Source organism: Carassius carassius, chromosome 37, assembly GCF_963082965.1.
Source record: "Carassius carassius chromosome 37, fCarCar2.1, whole genome shotgun sequence".
NCBI lineage: Eukaryota > Metazoa > Chordata > Actinopteri > Cypriniformes > Cyprinidae > Carassius > Carassius carassius.
In genome coordinates, this window is record NC_081791.1 from 27,462,337 (window position 1) to 27,486,091 (window position 23,755).

Genomic DNA, 23,755 nt, shown 5'->3' on the forward strand with positions numbered 1-23,755 from the left:
CGCTCATGTCGACATCTTCATCAGCCTGCTTCACTATGGTAGCAATCACTGTTAACAAACCAGCAATGAAAGAATACACTGAAAGCAGCTCATAAGATCTGAATGTGATGTTACTGTAGTAAAACCTCAGAACTCTGGTGCAACTATAGTTAGTTACCAGTGTGCAATGAAAGGGATTGTAGAAGAAAACAATCAGTTAGCTTTAAAAAGCAATGCTTACTGGGGTCTACAACTATCAATGTGAACATGCATCATGTTTTTTTCCCCCACATGCATAATGGTAATACCGTGGTTTTGCATGTTACTGTGGTAATATCATGTTTTTGTGCATATGCATCATAGTAATACATTTTCTTTAGAACATGCACTATGACAAAACCATGTGTTTTATACATGCATTGTAGTAAAAAAAATGGTGTTATTATGGTAATACCATGTTTTCATGCATCATAGTATTACTATGGTTTTGGACTTGCTATGACAATATCATGTTATTTTATACATATTAATACAATTTAATACCTCTATTTTGGGCATGTTTGCACATGGATAATACTTTGATTTTAGACATGTATTGTACTATAATAATACCATGTGTTTTTGTACATCCATCATAGTAATATCATGCTTCTGGACATGTTCCCATGTTAATAGTTTTTTTTTACCATGATAATACAGCATTTCTACATGTGTTACCACGGTAATACCATGTTTCTGGATGTTACCATGGTAATGCCATGCGTTTTGCACATGCACTATAACAACACTATTTTTTTATATTATACATGCATTATAGTAATACCATGTTTTACCATGGTAATCCGATGTGTTTTGCACATGCACCAGCGTAATAACATGCTATTCATTTAGAATAATACCATGTTTTTGAACATGCACCATGGTAATAACAAGTTTTTGATATGTTAACATAACACCATGGCTTTGTATGGGCCATAGTAATACCATTCTGTACTTGCATTAGAGCAATAAAGCAAATAGAACAATAGAGAAATAAAACATTTTGTGCATGCACTATGATAAAACCTTGCGGTTTTGGAAACATGCTGTGCCTGTCTATGGCATTATATGGCAATCCCAAAATGGCATTGTATTAGTATTACTGCCTTAGTAGTACACCTAAGTGTAATGAATAATTTGATCACATTAGGATGCTGCGTTTGGATGATATGCGGAGAGAGAGAGACTGTGTGAGTAACACACACACACACACGCACACACACACACGCACGCACACACACACACATACACACACACACAGAGAGAGAGAGAGAGAGAGAGAGAGAGAGAGAGAGATAGAGAGGATCACAGCGGCTCTACGGTCACAGACGAGCGTCACACAGACACATACGTCGCGGTTTACGGTGAAGCTGCGTCCGACACCGTAAACCGACACACACAGCGGATCGTATGAGGCACACGAGCAGTCAAACCCGTCCAGCGGAAACCGACGAGTGTTTCATGACAGCGATCGAGAAGAAAACGAGGAGAATCCAGGAATAACGCGCGACTCCGGAGCGACATTATATTCATTCCGAGGTAACGCGTGATCGCTTTCATATGTGTCTATGTGTTATTTTTAATGTTCCGTTACGAGCGGGTTTTAGACATCATTTATGGATTGGCACAGGATTGCATTGCTTTCCTCCCTATATAATGTTATATAGTGCTCTAATAGAACAGTATATAATGTCTATCCAAAAACGTTGGGTGTCGTTGGATAGAGAAACAGACGTGACACCCCACATAACCCGTCGGGCGGCTGCACAGGTGCATCTCTCGTGGATTTAAAGGGATTCATAAATCACAGATCATATTGAACCGCTCAAGGACATTATATATTATGCTTATACTTAATATACTTAAACAATTAGACCGCAAAGTAGGCTACAAATAACGTGGATAAATGTTACTTTGAAAGGTTTACGCATCCCTGATTAATGCGTTGTTTAAATAACAGAGATGATGGTGGTCTTAAAGGGCCAGGTCACCTAAAAATGCTAATTGAGTCAATATTTACTCACCCTCATGATGTTACAAACCATTAAAACATTGTATGGAACAGATCGCAAATGATATTTGGCTAAATAATAGCCGTAGCCATGTTCCATGCAATGCTTAATACTGTGAAGTTCACGGTTGTCATGACGGTGAGTAAATGTTGTCAGAATTAGCATTTTTAGGTGAACTGTCCCTTTAAGAATAATATCTCTGTTATTTCAACAACATGGATTGGGACTGAGCAATCAAGTGTAAATGGATATTTAGCCATTCATTCATTCTGAAGCCATAAATTTGTGTTAGGAACTGCCATAATTCACAGAAATTCTATAAAATATATTTTTTTAATTTTGGGTGTACTGTTCCTTTAATGTGTGTGCCTTGGGGATAGTGGGGGTCAGATATGTTTCCATGTACCTGATGGGTAACACAAGAGCTCCCTAGTGGGGGACTGACATAATTAGTTGAGATAATGGTACAAGCTCTCTGTCTGGCAATGCTCAGACTTTAAACACTTTAAAAATGGTGTTTAAATGCATTGGACATGTAGGCAGAGAATAATCTCATTGTGTTTTTCTCACTGCGAAAGTGACAAAGAGGTATCTTACAAACACATTTAGCAGTTCTAATAAAATTGCACTGTACATCAAATCAATAATAGCTTCCTGAACAGCATACAAATGCTGAAATGCCCATTTTAAAGACACAGTTGTGATGTTACAGGCTCTAGAAATGTTGCAAATGGAATGTAACTCTTTTTTATGAGGCTGTGACATCATAATGGGGCTGTATGGTGTCCGTGGTAACAGTGGAATTGAGGAATTGCTTATGTCCTGAAGTTAATCAGTGCTGCCTCATGCACTCACACATGCACTTCTAAAAGCATTAAGTCATGTTTGCAGGCTTGAAAGCTTTGGGAGTCAAACTGAGGCTGGGTTTTCTTGACCTTTTTATGCATACGTTCACAAATATACGGCCAACAATAGTCAGTTCAGTAAATTGGCCTAAAGAGCAGTCGTTAGCACATCAGCGCTCACATGTTAGCGCACCTACCAACACCCACTTCAGTCTAATCCACCAACCAGCATCAAATAACATAAAATTGTACATCATAAAGACAAAATATGCATGCTGCTGGTGCCCTTTTTTATGTCGATTTTTCCAAATCACATATTTTAGTCATACTAAATATGATAACATTTGAAAGCATAAAAACTCCAAATGAATCCTGTAAAATGGTGAAATCAGATATTGTGTTACCATGAAAATGGCACTTTAAAACCTTTTAGGAGGCTCTTCCCCTTAATGGGTGGTGTCAAGTGTCATATTATAAAGTTTTTCTTCAATATTTGGTAACACTTTATTTTAAGGTGTCCTTGTTACATGTACTAATTACTATTATAATAACAATTATGCATAATTACATGCAGGTAACCCTAATCCTAACCCTAAGCATATAGTAAGTACAGGTAGTTAATTAATATTACTTATTCGTTAAAAAAAGCTTAAATGTATAAATACCCTGTAACAAGGACACTTAAAGTGTAAGTGTGACCCAATATTTTATAATCAAAACCTTTTCTAATCTTGACAAATCATGTGTCATTGGAAAGGTCTGAGTCTCAACATTCCATATTTTATACATTTTATTTTGTGTTTGATGTACATTTGTGACAGTAATTGCATAATTATTTTTTTTACTTCTAATCTCAATTTTTGTGATATCAACTTCAAATTTGGAACATAACTTTAGACATATTGCTTTGATTTGAAAGAATTTTTTTTGTATTGTACATTTTTATTATAGAAAATGTATACTTCTATAACTTTAATGCACTTTATTTATTTAGTAATTACTTTAGCAACAATCTTCTGGTTGTTTTTTAAACATATTGCAAATTAAGATCTTCTGAGAGGTTACCAGGATGTTTTGGTGCATGCAAAAATATAATAAATTGTACATCATAAAGACAATATTTGGGCATTTTTCATAATTTTGAAATGAGTAATAACATATTTACATACACAATTTTTTAAATATATATATATATATATATTTTACTGGCAAAAAAAGTTAATTTTATTTATTTATTCATTTAGCCAGTAAGTTTCCAAATGTGACATTTTTATACGTGACCCTGCAGCACAGAAGCAGTCATCAGTATCAAAGGTATATTTGTAGCAATAGCCAAAAATACATTGTATTGGTCAAAATTATTGATTTTTCTTTTATACCACAAATCATAAATTTCTTACTGTAAGTATATCAAAACTTAATTATTGTTTAGTAATATGCATTGCTAAGAACTTCATCTGGACAACTTTAAAGGTGATTTTCTCAATATTTAGATTTTTTGCACCCTCAGATTCCAGATTTTCAAATAGTTGTATTTCAGCCAAATATTGTCCTGTCCTTAGAAACCATAAATCAATTGAGAGCTTATTTATTTTGCTTTCATGGGATAAATCTATCTATGAATCGAAGTATAAATCTCAATTTAGAAAAACTGACCTTTATTGACTGGGTTTGTGGTCCAGGGTCACATATGTTAAAATGTTAAAATAAAAATACAGCTATATATATATATATATATATATATTAGTGAAATTAAATGATTAAATATCATAATTTGTGGCGGGGTGGAGGGGGACAATGGTTTTGTCTATATCTAGATTTTTACTGCATTTTCATTGCATTGAACATATTGACTCTCCTAATCAAGTATTGTTTTTTTTTGTATTGTCAAAAGGGCAAATTTTTCAATATGTACTTTCTTTGTCTTTTTTTGTAAAACCATAGCAAGCACTTCTAGAGAATGGTTTCTAAGTTCAGAAAAACTGTGCAATTCCTGAGTAGTTGCCTAATCTTATTTTAGGCCTTAAGCCACAGGCCAGTCAACTCAGGAATGTCCTGTGTCGACGGTGTCAGACTCGCTGTCCCTCGTCTTTTGGGTTGTGCTTTTAAAATGCAGGAGGACTTGGAGCATCACGTGTGTGTGTGTTGTGTGTGTCTGTGTTTGTGTGTGTGTGTGTGTGTGAAAGAATGTTGTTACATTCAGGGGTGAATGACCATAGATGATGCACAAAGTCACAACCCAAAACAAGCGTCTATTTACCATCAAATTCATGCAAAAACGGCAATTTAACAACCTCTTTATGTTCTTTTTTGGTCACATTTTGTCGTCAGATTGTGATTTGAATTGTAGTGTTTATGTCGAGCTGGCTAGTTTGTGTTGCTGCGTCAATGTTGTTCACACTGATAACCGCAGATTCATAAAGGATCACATGGACATCTCAGAGTATCAGGAACAGTTGTTGCTAAGGCATTGGTATTCATTTGCTAAAGGGTTCATAGTGTTTATAGCATGTTATAAAGTTATTAAGATTAATCTGTGGTTGCAAGGGCATTACTATGTAGTTCTTAAGGCATTCATAGTGTTTAGAGCATTTTTCTATTAAGATTATTGGATGGTTGCCAGTGTGTTTGGGTGGTTGATTATGCAGTTGCTAAAGCATTCAGAGTGTTTAAAGCAAGTTGCTATCTTCTGGATGGTTGACAGGGTGTTGCTATGAAGTTACTATGTTACTAGTTCCTTGCTATGAAGATAATCAGAGAAGTTGTATGTATGTATGTAGTTGACTTTACTCTGAGATACTGTACCTGCACCATCACTTCCATATTTCATCTGGCGTCACCCTACACCTCATTTAGGCAGGTGATGCAGTACAACAGCTTTTGATTGCATTGTACTCATTAGATTAAGTCTTCTGTCATGTCCGTTTCATGTTTTTGGTCGAGTGGGTGCTCATGAGATTGTCTCATTGTTTCCTGTATAGATTCTGCTGTTGGCCCCTAACCCTGCTGTCACAACAGCAGGCTTGAGTTACTGTGCATGAGGGCCATTTAGCTGATAATGTTAACGGATGTACAGGGAGGGATGAGCTGCTACCTGCTGTCTGCCCTTCATGGATCACTTTACTTCATATTTAATTAAAAGCCCCTCCATTGGAGCCTATTTATAGCATTTGCCACTACAGTCCACTGGTGGGGCATCCCAGAGCTCTGAACCACTGACCTTAGACAAGTTTGAGGTTTTTATGTGTGCTGTTATAAGAGCAGTATTAAAAAAATTTAATAATATCTTTAAATGCCTAATAAAATGTCTTTATTACATTGTAGGAGGGGCCGAGTCATGTCCAGGTCTGTCATGTAAGCAACAACAAAGAACACACTAGCAACTCTGCAGCAACTGCATAGCAATGGCATAATAAAAAATGCAACATTCTAAGGGGACTGCATAGCATTGAAACTGCATAGCAATGCCTGTGCTGCTTCCTAGAAAACCAGCTACAAAACCACCAAAACACTGCAGTCAAATAGCAACATAGTTAAATCACTCATAGTATCCATAGAGTAAAGCCTTAGAAAACCACCTAGGTGATGTTACCAATTACTTAGCAGCCAAATAGCAATGCCTTACAACAGCCCACAACCATTACAGCAGCCTAGCAATCACACAGCAACATGCTGAAAACCACTTTGAACACCCTAGCAACCACATACCAATGCCCCATCAACCACTCAAAACATATGTGCAGTTACATAGTAACATGGTAAAAATACTCAACATCTTAGTATCCACAAAGGAAATGCAACACATTTTAAAACACTTGTAACACCTTAGCAACCCAGTATAGCAAAAGCAACACTCTTGAGCCCGGGACACACCGCAGTTACTCGGCAGAACACAGTGGCGCGCCTTAAACACTCGGAACACCACAGTTACTCAGCAGAACACAGCGACGTGCCTTAAACAATCGGAACACCACAGTTACTCGGCAGAACACATTGACACGCCTTAAACACTTGGAACACCACAGTTACTCAGCAGAACACAGCGGCGCGCCTTAAACACTCGGAACACCACAGTTACTCAGCAGAACACAGCGGCGCGCCTTAAACACTCGGAACACCACAGTTACTCGGCAGAACACAGCGACGCGCCTTAAACACTCGGAACACCACAGTTACTCGGCAGAACACAGCGACGCACAGCGACGCGCTTTAAACACTCAGAACACCGCAGTTACTCAGCAGAACACAGCGACGCGCCTTAAAAACTCGGAACACCACAGTTACTCGGCAGAACACATTGACGCGCCTTAAACACTTGGAACACCACAGTTACTCGGCAGAACACATTGACTCGCCTTAAACACTCAGAACACCGCAGTTACTCGGCAGAACACAGCGACGCGCCTTAAACACTCGGAACACCACAGTTACTCGGCAGAACACAGCGACGCGCCTTAAACACTCGGAACACCGCAGTTACACGGCAGCACACAGCGACGCGCCTTAAACACTCGGAACACCGCAGTTACTCGGCAGAACACAGCGACGCACCTTAAACACTCGGAACACCGCAGTTACTCGGCAGAACACATTGACGCGCCTTAAACACTCGGAACACCGCAGTTACTCAGCAGAACACAGCGACGCGCCTTAAACACTCGGAACACCGCAGTTACTTGGCAATACACAGCGACGCGCCTTAAACACTCGGAACACCGCAGTTACTCGGCAGAACACAGCGACGCGCCTTAAACACTCGGAACACCGCAGTTACTTGGCAGAACACAGCGACGCGCCTTAAACACTCGGAACACCGCAGTTACTCGGCAGAACACAGTGACGCGCCTTAAACACTCGGAACACCACAGTTACTCGGCAGAACACAGCGACGCGCCTTAAACACTCGGAACACCGCAGTTACTCGGCAGCACACAGCGACGCGCCTTAAACACTCGGAACACCGCAGTTACTCGGCAGAACACAGCGACTTAAACACTCGGAACACCGCAGTTACTTGGCAGAACACAGCTACGCGCCTTAAACACTCGGAACACCGCAGTTACTCGGCAGAACACATTGACGCGCCTTAAACACTTGGAACACCACAGTTACTCAGCAGAACACAGCGGCGCGCCTTAAACACTCGGAACACCGCAGTTACTTGGCAGAACACAGCGACGCGCCTTAAACACTCGGAACACCGCAGTTACTCGGCAGAACACAGCGACGCGCCTTAAACACTCGGAACACCGCAGTTACTCGGCAGAACACAGCGACGCGGCTTAAACACACGGAACACCTTAGAAACCCAGAAGTACGTAGCAACAGCATAGAGACGCACTTAAAACACTCAGAACACCTTAGCAACGTAGTAACGCTCTGCCGCCGACAACACCCCAGAAGTTGTGTTTAGAACTGATTCTGTTGTCTTCTGGAGTTTAATGGTGTTTAGTGATGGGGATCCTCAAACATCTTTGTTGTTGCCATAATCCTTTCTTATCAGTGTGTGTGTGTGTGTGTTTTGACAACACATCTCCAGTGAGCTCAGCCTTCAGATCAGAGAACCATCATCTCTAAGACTGCTGGCTTGTGCGTGTGTGGATAGACAGTCTTTGTATACCCCACCCCCTGTCGTCTCTGCAATCTTGCTCCCGCGTCTGGCTGTCTCGTGCCGTGCTGGGCCGTCCTGTGTGGATGCACAAATGCACCATTCATAGCCTGATAAGATCCATGCGTGCAGCTGTGCTCTGGGCCCGGCGCTGACCCTGAAGTGGGCACAACTAGCAGGCACTGTAGGTCCAATAATCACCTGAAAACCATTACAGCGTCTGCTTCTAGATAGAAAAAAATAGACGACATTGGCGTCAATTGACAATGACTGTTTTGACATTTGTTTTAAAACCCAACAATTGTACGTAATGTCAGTACAGAGGAGAAAAACAGCATAACATGATGCAGAAAAGCTTTGTTGTTGTAATGCACGCTCAGAATAGCTGACCCGGGGTCAGGTCCTTCTGTAAACACCATTTAATTCAATTCTGTGTTTGTGAGTGTGCTTTAAAGCACTACAGTTTCCATGTTGCTTAGCTGTTTTCAGTCTCCCGCTGTACCAAATGTCTGCTTCGCACCCTGTTGGCACCTTCAACTGTTGCAGATTTTAAAAAGCATTTTAAATCAGACCCATCCATGACTCTGAATCCTAGATACAGCTGTCAGGAGATTTTACACCTCTTCCATTGGCTTTAAATGAGAGGAGACTTTGTACAGAGATGACTGTCAGTAGACATTAGAGAGTGTGCACTGCAAACACACACTCTTATTAGACCGTTTTCTGTGTGTGTTTGAGGGTGTTGGATGTACCACATGTGCTGTAGGTCTGCAATATAAGAGGTACCCTTGAGGCAATTCTGCCTGCATTCTTCTTCTTCCCAGGCTGATTTCAGCTTTCCTAAATGCTTCCCAACCCATAAATCCCTTAGAAGTCTCTGTTCTCAGGCATGAGACGGCGGACCACGTTGCACATGGATGCTATTTTATTACAGGAAGACACCACTGAAGACCCTGTGTAGATATTTGTATCAGCATATGTATCCAGTAGAGAAAGGGTTTGGCTTTCAAAGGGTTAATCTTAATGCTTAGACAAGCATCACTAGAGTAAGATAGTGTTGCCTGATTTTTCAGCTGCATTGGTTTAGGAAGATCTCTCCCAAAGCATTGATTTAAAAGTTATAAGCTTTGATCCAAACCACACTGAAAAAAATGGTGTAGGATGTAGTTTGAATGAAATCAGTTTTATATTAAGTGATTAATTTCAAGATGTTAATATATTTTACATTTATTGCAAAATATGTTCATTATCCATATAAAAAAATATTTAAGTAGACTTAAATTATGTCTCAATCATGTCATTTGCAGTGTTTATAGGAGTGGCAGGTACAAAAAAAAGGTATTTTGGAACAATTTGCTTGTTGCTGTTCTCTGATTGGTGGAGATTTTTTGCAGAATCGTGGGTAATGTAGTTTTTCACATTCGTTTGACACTATTTAAAATAACTCAAAGTAATACGGGCTTACTGCTTCAACAGAAGCATATAACATTGATTAACAACCTTGTAGTTCACAGTATTTTATCTTAAAATTTTCACAAACTTGTCTAAGTTCAAACAGAACCCTTGGGGAACACATACAGCAAATCAATTGATTCATTGCAAGTCATATTAAATGCAAATCTATTTACTATATTAACCAATGAAGTCAAACGAATTTAAGTCTAGAACATAAATCAAGTATAAAAACATCATTGCACTGGTTGTACCGGAGATTCATTTTGTTATGTGGATGGCTATGAGATTGCCAAGACACTTGTTAAGCTAGTGGAAACCTAACTCTATTACTATCAATACCAGATTGGCTTCACTGAGAAAGACACACGGGTTATATGTGAGATCAGGGCGGAGGTGGATTGGAGAATCATTTCTGGGCTCCATCTCAGTGGTGAAGGGCAAAATGGCAGCTTTAGCACGCAACAGCGGAGATGGATTTATTAGCCCTGCGGTTGGCATGACAACAGCGCCTGTGGATGGAATAGAAGATTGTTGTTAAATTGTTCCATCTGTTCCATTTTCCAGTTGTAGAATGGAGTTTGCCCTGCATGGGATTTATACTCTATTATTTGATAGATGAACATAGATGAAGACAAATGATGAAGCCATGTCATCATATCAAGCCAGTAAGTAACCCGTGCTCTTGAATTGGATGACAGCGACCAATGGATATGAATGTGCAGTCAAACAAACAATCATAAATACAAAACTGCTTTTATCACTGAAGTTGTGATAATATATATTAATTGTCAGCAGAGCTGGGAAGTAACTGATTACTTGAAGTCCTTGTAATTAGATGACATTACATTTTAATAATCAGATTACAGTTACTTTTCTTGGGATTACATTGATTACATCTTCACACAATGGCAGTAAATCATTCATAATTATTTTTTCTCTTTTACATGTTTTTTTCAAAAAAATCCTCATACCACTCTGAGCATATATATATTCACAAATGTTGTGTAAATACATTTCCAATGTTTTAAAACAAATAGTTGCTGAAACACTGGTGATTTATGGCTGAGTAACACCATGTCATCATATCCGCTGAGCTTCAGCAATCGTTGATTCTGGAAGTCTGGGCAAAAATATTTCCTAAACCTGAAAGACTCGTGTTTATTAATGTTTCTTCATATAATACATATCAATGTGGTACATATATGGTGAATTTAAAACAAGTTTGGTAAAGTAATCTAGACGTAATCCACGTTACTAACTACAGTTTTCATTATGTAGTCTGTAATTAGTAACAGACCTAACTCTGTTTGTCTGCAGCAAACCAAAGCACCAGTTACATTGCTCTTATAAAGTCATTTATTAATGGGGAAAAAAGCTGTCCAGACAAATTAAAAATTAATTTCCCCCTCTTGTTAAATCATGAAAGAACTGTGATTAACCACATTATTTTAGAAAGATAAGTTAATTTCACTAGTCACACCCAGACTTGATTACTGCCAGACCTGTTGAATCAAGAAATCACTTAATTAGAACCTGTCTGACAAAGTGAAGCACGCTTAAAGAGCAAATTCAAAGCCAAAGGAATTCAAGAACAGATGAGAAACAAAATAGTTGAGATGTATCAGTCTGGAGGGCGTTATAAAGCCATCTCTAAAGCTCTAAAGCTGTACCTCCCCAGGAGTGTCTGGTCTACCCAAATTATCTCAAGAGCACAACATCAACATGTCCAGGAGGTCATAAAAGAACCCAGAACAACATCTAAAGAACTGTTGGCCTCACTCGCCTCAATTAAGATCAGTGTTCATGATTCAACAATAAGAAAGAGACTGGGCAAAAATGGCATCCATGGGAGAGTTCTAGGGCAAAGGCCATAGATGACCAAAAAGAACACAAAGCTTCATCTCAAATTTACCAAAAACAAAGACTTTTGGGCAAATATTCTGTGGACTGATGAAACAAAATGAAGAATGTTTTGGAAGGTGTGTTCCGTAACATCTGTCGTAAAACCAACACAGCATTTCATAAAAAGAACATCAAAGCAACAGTCAAACATGGTGGTGGAAATGTGATGGTCTGGGGCTGCTCTGCAGCTTCAGGACCTGGATGACTTTCCACAATTGATGGAGCCATGAATTCTGTGCTATATCAGAAAATCCTGAAGGAGAATGTCCATCCATCAATTTGTGACCTCAAGCTCAAGCACACTTGGGTTATGCAGCAGGACAATGATCCCAAACACACCAGCAAGTCCACCTCTGAATGGCCCAAGAAAACCAAAATTAAGGTTTTGGAGTGGCCAAGTCAAAGTCCAGTCTTAAATCTGATGAGGATGCTGAGGCATGACCGTAAACCATCCATTCATGCTTGAAAACCTTGCAATGTGGCTGAATTAAAACAATTCTGCAAAGAAGAGTGGGCCAAAATTTCTTCACAGCGATGTGAAAGACTTATTGCAAATGCTTAATTGCAGTTGTTTCTGCTAAGGGTGGCACAACCAATTATCAGATTTAGGGGGCAAATACTTTTTTCATGTAGGACCGGGCAGATAGGACAGCTTTTTTCCTTTAAGAAATGAAATAATTATTTAAAAACTGCATTGTGTATTTACTCAGGTTATCTTTGTGTTATATTAAAATTAGTTTGATCTGAATAAATTCGACACATAAGGGGGAAAAAAACCGGAAGGGGGCAATAACTTTTTCACAGCACTGTGTATATATATATATATATATATATATATATATATATGCATCATAACCAGGTTGTCTTTCAAATCAAGCGTAATGTTATTTTTCCACCAGGAATTCTGCTTTTAAACATTATTTTTTTTAAATAAGCTAAAATAATGTGGGCTAATGTCATGTAAATGTATGTATGATCAAGAAGCTCAAGATCTGTTTATAAGATCAAGATCAATTCCCCTATGGAGAAAATGGGATTTTTCAGATTTGTTTTTTTTAATAATGGAATTTGTGTAACTGTTGCTGTAATATTATTTTGCTTTTAATGGTAGTTTTATACCAGCGACTTTCCAAGTAGGATGTTTGTTTTATTTCAGTATTGCTGAAGTCTAACCTCAAGCTCAAGCATTTGTCCATGTTAGTGAGCATTTGAGGCTTCCCGTCTAGACTGTGTTAATCATTACATTCCAGCTCTTACCGGCATCAAAACTCAAAATTCACTTCATTTTATCTGTATGAAACACTTCCAGTAAACAATATCATTGCAATCGGAAGTTTCACATCTGCTTCTGTCTTTTTTTTGCATATTTGTTGCCAGCCACATGCCTTTGTAGTGACAGATAAAGTTAGTCATATTCTAAAATGTTCTTATTAGGTACGATATTTCCAGGAACCCTCCCCCCAGAAGTTATATGTTAGACATTAATGTGTATAAGGTCAAATTCTTTATTCAGAACAATTTTTTTTATCCTAGACATTTCTTGATTATCACCTTTTCATAGCATCAAAACAACATAATTTAGCTCTAATGACTGGGAAAAGGGAATCAGTCACATGAGAATTTGTTTCTACATTTTATTGTTGCATATCCTTTAAGATGCAGCAACAGCAGATGGTGTGTTTTTAGCTCTGATTTAGTGTTGAGATCTAACCGATCTCACCTGCTGCTGTGAACACACACGCTCATGCTTCTGTAATGTTGTTTGCATTAACTGTCTCACACTGCAGGAATCTGTCAGCCCACACAAAGCCCATCTGGAATGCAGTATCTCAGAAACAAATCATACAGAGGGTTTGGCGACCCACCTTGTTGGCTTTCCAATGCTAAATTGTAATTTATCGACTTTTATCCCCGCTCAGGATTTATTTCCAAGTTTTTGGCTGTTCCTCTCATAGATTGTAATTGGGTAGCATTTGAAGCATGTGTTTGTTTTCCAAACGCTTCAACAAACGCGCTGTTTCGAGCCAAGTTACATCACTCAAAGTCTTTGGCATAGAGAAAGCAGAGACTAAGACTAATTTTAAATTAAAGACATGTTTGTCCAAAGACTGATGGGGGAAAAATGCACCTCACACATGTGATGTTACTCAATACAGGGCTGGAGCAAGGACACTAAAGGTGATAAAGCAGAAGAGCAGAGAGTTAATTTTGCATGTAAATGTGCACAGGTTCACACTGTTGTTTAACAGTGAATTTATTTACCTGCTTGGAATAAGCTTCACAATATAACTTGGGACAAAACAAAACAAAGCTGCAAGGCAGTTTAGAAGTCACATGTGACTACTTGGAGAAGTCTGATCTTGGAACAGTGTTCCTAAACCGCAGCACTCATCAATTAAGGGTTGATTTAGGGTCGGTGAGAAACACTTGTCACTGAATAATCAGAGAGGAGCAGATGTGTCAAGGCCGTCACTTCCTTATCTGACTTTTTCCACTGTTCTTCCTTCAGTACGGGAATGGGAATTCAGTGCTTTAGAAGTGTTTCTGAAATTCACCCTGGGACAAAATTTGGTCCTAAATCAGTTGGCAGCTTTCTTTTGTTTTGCCCCATGCCTGAAAAAATCCAGATAAGGCAGTTCTCACTGTGCTAGCATGAGCCTGCCCTCCAACCTTTGTCAGCATTACATTTAGTTTTTGGTATGATTTACTGCAAAGAAAATGTATACTTTTCTGCTGTTATGCTTTTGGAAATTTTGCTGATAAAATTGTTGACAATGTTTTTAATAGTGAAAACAGAAATGCAAAAGTCGGTTTTAGGATTGTATGTGGTTTGTGCATGTGTTCAGGTCTTCCTGTCAGCAAAAAACGTTGCAATGTTTAATGGGTACTTAACGCAGACTGAAACTTTGCTACTTAGAAAGTTGTTTCTTTGAAAGATTGCACCCATTCCTGCATCCCCTGATCTTTTTTTCCACTCACGTTTTTGGCTTTTCTCTCCTTGCCTGTCTTTTTATTTCGTCCCATTTCTCTTTACTTCAAGGTACTCTCTTTTTCCTCCTTTCTGTCTCCCTGGCATTCTTTCACTCTCTGTGTTTTTGCCAGAGGGAGGTTCACTACATAGTCTTGGCAGCATTTTGTGTAATAAACTCCACACTAACGCTGGCTCATAAACAAATAAACCCAGGCACTCTGCAATGTAATTTCATAGAATCCTCCCCCGTGCTCTCTTTGCTCCCCTCCCAAGACAGCAAAGCATTTTGTCTGTGCGAAAGGCTCCCAGTCTTTGTAAACTCTCTTCTGGTGTCTCCCATAATTCTGTGTTTGTGTCTGCGATTCCACTCTCTTGTCATGACGTCATTCTGAAAGCTTACAGCTCTTGGTGGACAAAAACAGATGGTTGAACTTTTAGCTGGAAAGGAAACAATGCCTCTTTGGTCCCTTGTTAGCTTTGGGTATTAAGTTATAGTGGGCAGGTAAGGTTTTAACAGATTATGAAAGTTTACCAACAATTACTATTTTGAGTATTGTGGTTTACATCAACAAAGTTGTTGCCAACTACTAATCCTCTTCTCCCATTTGATTCTAGGAGTTGTGCTGAAGAAAGCCATGAAATCCTCTACTTGCAGCACCTGAAAGAGATTTACATAATCAAGGCACGATGGAAGAGCCGTACAAAGATTCTGTAGCCGTAGACATGCCAAACCCTCAGGAAGAGGTCTGCAATGGTGGATCCACCGCCACTGATGCAGTTGGGAAACTGGAGGGGGAGACCACTCCAATTATTTCACCAGAGACATGGAGTGTCAGCACACCAAGCATCACAAAGCGATCCATGTCCCCCCTGCTAACGATACAGGCCACCCCAGGGGTGACCCCGGCTGCTGAGTCTCCCAACGGTGTTGCCCTTAAGGTTGCTACAACTGTGCTCCAGCCAATCTGCTTGGGGGAGAGTCCAGTAGTATTGCCAATCCTTGCTGGACCAGCTGGACATCAAGTCGGACAATCAGGGGCCACTTCGTACCTGATGACTAGTCAGGGTCCTGTGTCCCTACCTCTGGTCTTGGAACAACAAGTCCTCCAACATTTGAATCATCAATTGCTTCAACAAACGGCAACTTGTCCTGCCCTGCCACTGCAGAACAGCATCCTGTGCCAAAACCCATTATATAACCCAGCTCTTGGAGCACCTCCAGTCCTGGACCAGAAAGGCACAAATCCAGTGATGGATACTAGTCTTCTGACTCTTCTTCAGAACCCTAACTTTGCAGCCATCTTGCAGGACCTCTTCCCTGGCCAGGGCAACACTTCTCCTACTTTCCACCCAGCGTCTTCCCCGCAAATCGACCTTGCCTCTGCGTTCCTTCCTCCTCCACCTCTCTCGCAGCCCTACAGCTCTCCATTAGCCCCTCTGGTGCCTCCAGCCACCTTGCTCGTTCCCTATCCTGTTGTAATCCCACTTCCAGTGCCTCTTCCAATCCCAGTGCCAATCCCAGTCCCGGTCTCAGCTTGCAAGGACTTCAAGGCAGAGGTAGATGTCCCTAAAACGGCTTGTACTTATAGCAAAAGCACCCAAACTTCACCTAGTGACATCTCCCCTCATTTTTCATTTACCAGCAAGGAAATGGCAGTAGTCCAACAGTCTCTTCACTGTTGCTCATCCCCTGTAGTGACAGATGGAGAAGTGCTAGATTTATCCATAAGGACACCTCAACCTTCAATGTATGTTGATGTGCCACAAGGGATCCAGCCGTTTCAGCAAGACAATGTCCTTGATTTGTCTATACCTAGTAAAAGAAAGACATGCATCCAGACTTGTAGCACATATGGTCCATTGGCCCCGGAGCGGGAGAGGGTGTGCCACCTGGGGGACGATGTTAGCAGAGGGTCTTTGGCTCTTGGGGTTCTCCGGCCAGTAGACTGCACGCCGAAGCTAGACACCAAGCTGCTAAGTGGTTTAGCATCTCTAGAGTTCAGCAGACAGCACAAGTGGGTGGTAGATAGCGGTCACAGTAGGACAGTGGCTGGGGCGGTACATGACTCTGCGCTCACCGGAAGTGGAAATATCGAGATTGTCAGCACATCGCAGACAGCCAAAGTCATTGTGTCAGTCAAAGACGCCATGCCTGCCATCTTCTGCAGCAAGCTAAAAGGATTATCAGGCGTTTCTACAAAGAACTTTTCCATCAAACGTGATGCCAGTCAAGGGGGCTTTGCCGCACTTCCCAGGGTCCCAGGGGATCAGCGAGGAGAATCCAGTGAACCGCTCAAAAAGATCTCTAAAAACAGAGGCATCAAACTGAAGAAAGTAAGCTCCCAGGAGATTCATATTCTGCCCATAAAGAAGCAGCGACTGGCTGCATTTCTGCCCAGAAAATAACACATGCTCTCTTGCTTTCAGAGTGAGAAGGGAAAACATGAGCAATGAAATGGCTAATGAGGTGTAGCTAGGTAAATAACTACTTTGAAAAAAGCTGGTCTGAGAAATTAAACCTGGGTATCATGATGATAAATGGATTCCTGGCAGAAATAAAGCCTAAAGCTTGTTCTCCAAGCTGTTCAAATGATTTAGACTGATGCTGGCCGTTTCTGGTCTTACGGTTGGCATTTGATCCATTCATTATAAACCAATCAGACAAAGTCGACAGGAAAATGCTCCAAGTATAAAAGAACCAATCTGAACTGCCTAAACTGCACTACTACTGAGATTGTTTTAGCATTAACGCCAGACTCGACTCCCTTCCTATGCATTTTGATTTTGGTCACACATCCTCATGAATGATTCATCACGCGTGATCTGCATTGTCATTAATATGCATGAGATCTGATTTGAAACCTGGCCAGCTGTCAGTGAGAAACGCGACGTGTAGCACTGACAAATTCTCATCTGGCTAATATGCTGAATTCTTGCTCTCCTCTCACTGTTTACACTTGGAGTGCAAGACGTTTCCCATTTTTGGTCCTAATGAACTGTAGAAAGGAACCGTGAACTTTTGCTTCCCTAATCACTGTATTAATCAGTGGGGCACTGGAGCGGAGCATCCTCTTTGAAGAACAGGAGGGGTAAGCAGTTAGCATGGCAGCCTGATAATGACTTGGCAAAGCCCAGATCTCGGTTTCATTAAGTCTGATGATTGGAGGAAATGGTTGTCAGTAGCAACAAAGCATAGTTTTCATCATCATCCCTTTTGGGGGCAAAAAGCCTCCCTTCCCCCCGCCCCAAACCAAATTAAAACTAAATAATCATTGGGGGTTTGTCCCTAACGACAGTAAATCTGAGTGAAATGGCTTATTAATGCTGTTTTTATGACCGTGCGTTCAACTCAAAGTATTTTTTTTAGGTTATAGTCAGCCAGCTGTGTGAACACATGAGGAGAGTTTCACTTGCAACAGTGTACAGATTTTAGTGATCCTAATATACCTTCAGTGTTTTAGATGGCTAATTTACCGACAATGGACGTGAAGAGTTCAAATTTATACATCTATCCCTCAGCAAGCATTAAGATCAGTTCTTTCTCGGGTAAGCCTGGTTTTCTTTATACATGTTACTTGTCATGTTGTGCAAAATTCATCGGTGTACGTTATTCCTTGTTTTTTTTTAATCTTTGATGAAAATGAAGAACTTGGGTGATGTCAGCAAAGTTGCACAAGCAATTGGCTAATATTAAGGCTATTTAGACAATGTTAAAGCTACTGTTGCAGAATATTTAATGCCAAGTAACATTACAGGATAAAAGGTCATGGCAATAATGATAGAATTAGAAGTGTTACCATTTGAATATGTGGAGATGCTCGAGGGTGAACTTGACCTTCAGTCCCAGTCAAAACACCTCTTCAAAAGTGTGTGAAACGCCCCTTTAGGTCTAGCCTAATTCCCCTGCATTCCATGATCAAATACATTTCTCATGGATAAAATTAAGTGCCACTCTTTTTTTTTTTTTTTACTATAAAGCATTCAAAAATAATTTTATTGTGGCTTATGAATGCTGCTTTATGGCACAGAATCAGTGTTTTTGTTGCTTTCATGTGGCTGGTGGTTAGATTGATAGCATGAGGGCGTGTATTGAACCACAGGTTTCCACCCTCTCATTAACCTCTTGATCATCCCAGTTTAGTAATTATCTTATCAAAACCGTGCTACAGCTGACAGACTCCACATCACAAACTCAACACTGAATCAGACAAATTAGCCCCATAAGTGCATACAGTATATAAAACCCATTGTATTGAAGATAAAAATTGTGATATTTTCATGACTACTAAACACATTTCTCTCTCATTATTGGGTGTCTAGATGGTTTTATATATATATATATATATATATATATATATATAAGTGCCACTTGATTTACTGAGTTTACTCCTGTTGTTCAAATGGATATTTTGTGTAAAGTTCACAAAATGGTCAAGAACATGCCAACAAGTCATATTGCATCCAAAAATTAAAAGATCTAAATGAATTTAGACTTTGCTTTAAGTAGATTAATAGAAACTCTTTTCTAAACCTATTTTGGAGGACCTTTTTTACTGTTTGTCTTTTTCTTTTCATTACGATAGTTATCATAAAACCATTTTCCATCATAATAAGAAATTATATGTATATTACATTTCTCAATATCAGTTACTGTATTTAGTCGATCACAAAATTACTGTAATACTGTAATAGCAGCATTAAAGTTAAAATACTGCCAAAATGTATAAATCCTTTACAATTTTAATTGATCCTTTTTTTGTGCATTTATAATAACAAGAATTTGGATGGAAAATGGTGTTTATGATAAATTATCAGAATGCAAAAAAATTCGGATCGGACTGAATTCTATTCATTTTCTTAAAGCAAAATCGAATTTATTTTAGATCTTTTAATATTTGGGTGCAGTATGATTTGCTGGCATGTTCTTGACCATTTTTGTGACTTTACCCAAAATATCCTTTATAACAACAGGAGTATATTTCATACTTCATGCAAGTTCACCCCAACTGTAAGATCATCTCCACAGTCAAACCAACAGGAGTCTCATTTGGTCACACGTGAAGATTCTGTGTAACATAATTTATTGTTTTTACCAAGTCAGTACTAATATGATGCAGTGGCTCAGAAGAGACTTCATTCCACGTTCAGCAGAATCAAAATGAACTTCAAGACACACCATCAGTGGTGTCCACAGAAAGATAGATGAAAGCAAGGCAGGATTTATTTGACATGTCAGTATGAAATGTGCCGTCTCGTGTTTGCGTGTTTGCTTATAGGAATTCTTTCAGAAGGAAAACCAGGAAGGCGTCTTTTATAGTTCACATTGAGCCAGGAAAGGTTTTCATGTAGAACTTGACTTGACAGATTTCTTCCATTTTCAGAGTTGACTCAAGTATTGGGTTTTAGAGTTCACACCAAATACATCTGATGAACTGCTGTGCAAATTTACTTGTTTTTTTATTTTATTTATTTTTTAATGTCAGCACTAAAGTGTGTTTTTAAACTCTAAAGCCTTGCAAAAATGTCCTTCCTTAGTTTTTGTCTCGTTTTCCAGTACAAATATCTAAACATTCTTAAATCAAGATTTAATGACAAGTGATCTGCCAATGGAGCAAGAGAAATAAACGTGTTCTTTTAAATAGGTTTATTTTTCTCAACTCTTTGGTAGATGTTTTTTTTTCTTGGTTTAAGCAAAGTCTCACTAAATTTTGATAACTTTTTCAAAACACAAATTCAATGCATCTTAATTTAAAAATGTTAGGCATCGTCAAAATTTCGCAGTTGTAAATCATTTTCCAGCACGTGATGCAGTATATTCTCAGATTTACACAAAAAACAGCATGAACATCAGATGTAGTTTAATGAATAAACAATAACTGTTTCTATGATATGAATTAATTTGTGTTGAGACGACCCTGAAGTTTTAAGTATTTAAGTATGAGTTTTTTTTTTAACATGAAGAGCTTTTGTGAACCATTGAATGGGTAAAAGAATGAAACCGAGTCTGGTGATGTTTTAAATTATTTATTTATTATTTGTATCGTTGAAAATGTGTACGTGACGAATTGCATCAGCTTTAAAAAGTTCATGATTAAAAACGTCTCTGGTATCAAGATCAAGAAGCACGTGTGGGTGTTTTTTTTCATAACAGGTGTTGATATTCAATCATTGATGAATCTATATGGCACAACATTACGAATACATGTGATTTTTTTTACAAAAAGTTCGACAAAGGAGTCTAAACGATCACATTCACGACTAACTTGAAATGCTACGCTACAAAAGATGGGGAAAAAACCTGAGAAGTCTCAAAGTAAAGCAAGGCAATTTGAACATAGCTATTTAAAATGGATATTAATATAGCTATTACAAGGTATATTAAACAACGAATCCGAGATAAACAGCCCCTCGTGACGTAACGCAACGTATTCCCACCTCCATAGACAACGTGTTTAGCTTAAAATATTTCTTTTCTACAAAATTGTACATTCCTGTTGCTGAGTTTTATGGTTAAACCCATACATAATACGCCACTGACGTCTGATCTATCAATGAAAATGATCAAATATCAACAGAAACTTCGAGATAAAGCCGGAGTTAATCACGTCACATTCCTACTATTTTAGTGATATTTCTAATGAACCGTCTACAGCGACGCTTCGTTGAAATGAACCAGTTTTGACGACTTTCCCATTCTCTCGTTCATTTCCTCATCGAATGCTGCGTTTCGGTTTCTTGAATACTGTTCAGTGACTTCGTAACACAAGTCAATTCAAACATTCCCCAGATAAGAGCTTGACGAGTTTCTGTAACAAACCCGAGGCCAACTCAAACAGCGTTATCTCGAAAGCATTATCTTCTCAAAACAACGCTCTGGGACATCCACACTCCAGACTAAACTCAGAGTCGAAAGAGAAAATACATAGCAATAGAGGAAAAACACAGTGTACTGAAAACTATAGTAGATACACGACATGATCAAACTTTTGATATTGAGGTTTTTCAAAGCAGAAGCGCGTTTCGCTCACAGTATTTCATTACTAAAAAGGCCTACATGTATTTAAATTGCAAGTAAAAGATTAGATTTCACAGTTTTAACATTAATAAACAATGAGATGCATATGTGTCAGTCATACAGTACATAAATAAAACGGGTCAGATTTATTTAATAGCACTAATAAATTAAATACACAATAACTAGCTTAATATATTTTATATATATATATATATATATATATATATATGTGTATTATTATATACAATATATATGTGACCCTGTAGCACAGTCTTAAGTCGCTGGGGAATATTTATAGCAATAGCCAAAAAAAACATTGTATGGGTCAAAATCATAGATTTTTCTTTTATGCCAAAAATCATTAGTGTATTAAGTAAAGATCATGTTCCATGAAGATATTTTGTACATTTGCTACTGTAAATCTTTCAAAACGTAATTTTTGATTGGTAAAATGCATTGCTAAGAACTTCTTTTGACAACTTTAAAGATGATTTTCTCAATATTTAGATTTTTTTGCACCCTCAGATTCCAGAAAAAACTTGGAAAAATGTAGACTTAAGACTGGTTTTGTGCTCCAGGGTCACATATATGTGTAATTTTGATCTCATACATTTTAACTAATCAAGTATTGCTTGTTCCACTCGTCACATTTAACCTTGTTTATACTTTTAAACGGAATAAATGTAACTGTTTTCACAATTAACAGTTTATGCTGATTCTAAGCGGTTTGAATAAATGGATTTTGAAAATATTTAAATTTTCAAATATAACCATGCCATGATTTTGACGGCAAAAATCTGTTCCGTTTTTTTAATTCATGCATGACTTGACAAATATAAATTGCATTATGTTTACTATTACATTAATATTAAAACTGTGTAATCCAAAAGGATGAAAATTTGATGTACAATTCAAATACATAAATGCCAATTTTAGGCCTGAATTTTTTTATCGTTCTGATGCGATTTACTTAAATCTATTGGTTCCAAACTATGCTATTAATATTATTTTGACGTAATCTTCCAAACATTAAAGTAATTTTTTTACCAGTGAACAACTTAAATCTCCAACCAAATGAAAACAAACAGTTTAAAGCGTCTGTCTGGTCAAAAATGATTCCACCAATGTAGCAGAACTGCATGAAAACGAGCAGCGTGAACATTCTACAAAACGTCTCTTTTTGTGTTCGACGGAAAAAAACAAAGAAGCACGGGTTTGGACTGTAAATAATGACGACTGGCCGAACTTTTCCTTTAGGGTTACGAAACATGACGTGTTTTGTTTGAACTAAAATACACGAATGAAACGTTTTCATGTGGCTGTAAGTGATTCCAGAAACAGCTGTATGACGTCACAGGGAGGTAGAGCGATAAATAGCCAACGCCAGACTCAAACACCAGCACTATCGGTGAGATGATCGGCCCGTAAAGCGTCTGCGTCTTTGGGGAGACGAGATGGCATCCCCAACGCACCGGTCGTTCCCAGAGAACAGCACTAATGTTCCTCACAGTGTGCTCTGGCTGCAGATGAGCGTCCAGGTGTGTGTGTTAATGTTTCCCAGCAGCGTGTTCTGTCCGTGTGCTGCTTCACTGCTTGCTCTGCTTGAGTCTCTCGATGTGGTGGCAGAGTTTGAGCGCCGGTCCCAGCTTCAGACCCATGTACTTCATCACCATGTCGCTCCTCAGTAACATCAGAGCTTTCCCGTCGATCTCCTGCAGATTGAGTTTTAACACAGTTAACTCTTTCCACGCCAAACACAGAATTTTCTGTTATTCATGAGACGGGTGCTGCGTCCCAATTCACATACCATCTAAAAATGCTATTCACATACATACTAAAAAAATAAATATCTGGGGTATATTTGTAGCAATAGACAACAATACATTGTATAGATCAAAAGATAAATTTTTATTTTACGCCAAAAATAAT

At 38.7% G+C, this 23,755-nt stretch overlaps 2 protein-coding genes across 4 annotated transcripts in view; one reads left to right on the forward strand and one right to left on the reverse strand.

Moving 5' to 3' along the window:
- The first annotated feature begins 1,301 nt into the window (after window positions 1-1,301).
- LOC132118559 (retinoic acid-induced protein 2-like) lies at window positions 1,302-18,682 on the forward strand. 2 transcript variants are annotated; one of them, XM_059528486.1, is made up of 2 exons: window positions 1,302-1,557; window positions 15,427-18,682. In XM_059528486.1, exon 2 carries the CDS (start codon window positions 15,499-15,501, stop codon window positions 17,215-17,217), a length of 1,719 nt encoding a protein of 572 aa, XP_059384469.1. In that variant the 5' UTR covers window positions 1,302-1,557; window positions 15,427-15,498; the 3' UTR covers window positions 17,218-18,682. The 2 variants fall into 2 exon arrangements, with proteins under 2 accessions (XP_059384469.1, XP_059384470.1); XM_059528487.1 differs by lacking the exon at window positions 1,302-1,557 and adding an exon at window positions 15,149-15,313.
- Window positions 18,683-22,398: 3,716 nt separating this feature from the next.
- LOC132118560 (polycomb protein SCMH1-like) overlaps window positions 22,399-23,755 on the reverse strand; it is a 33,375-nt gene continuing 32,018 nt past the window's right edge. For both annotated transcript variants that reach the window (XM_059528490.1, XM_059528489.1), the window contains one exon: window positions 22,399-23,538. In XM_059528490.1, the coding sequence (XP_059384473.1) occupies window positions 23,413-23,538 (126 nt within the window). In that variant the 3' untranslated portion in view covers window positions 22,399-23,412. The remainder of the gene's footprint in view (window positions 23,539-23,755) is intronic.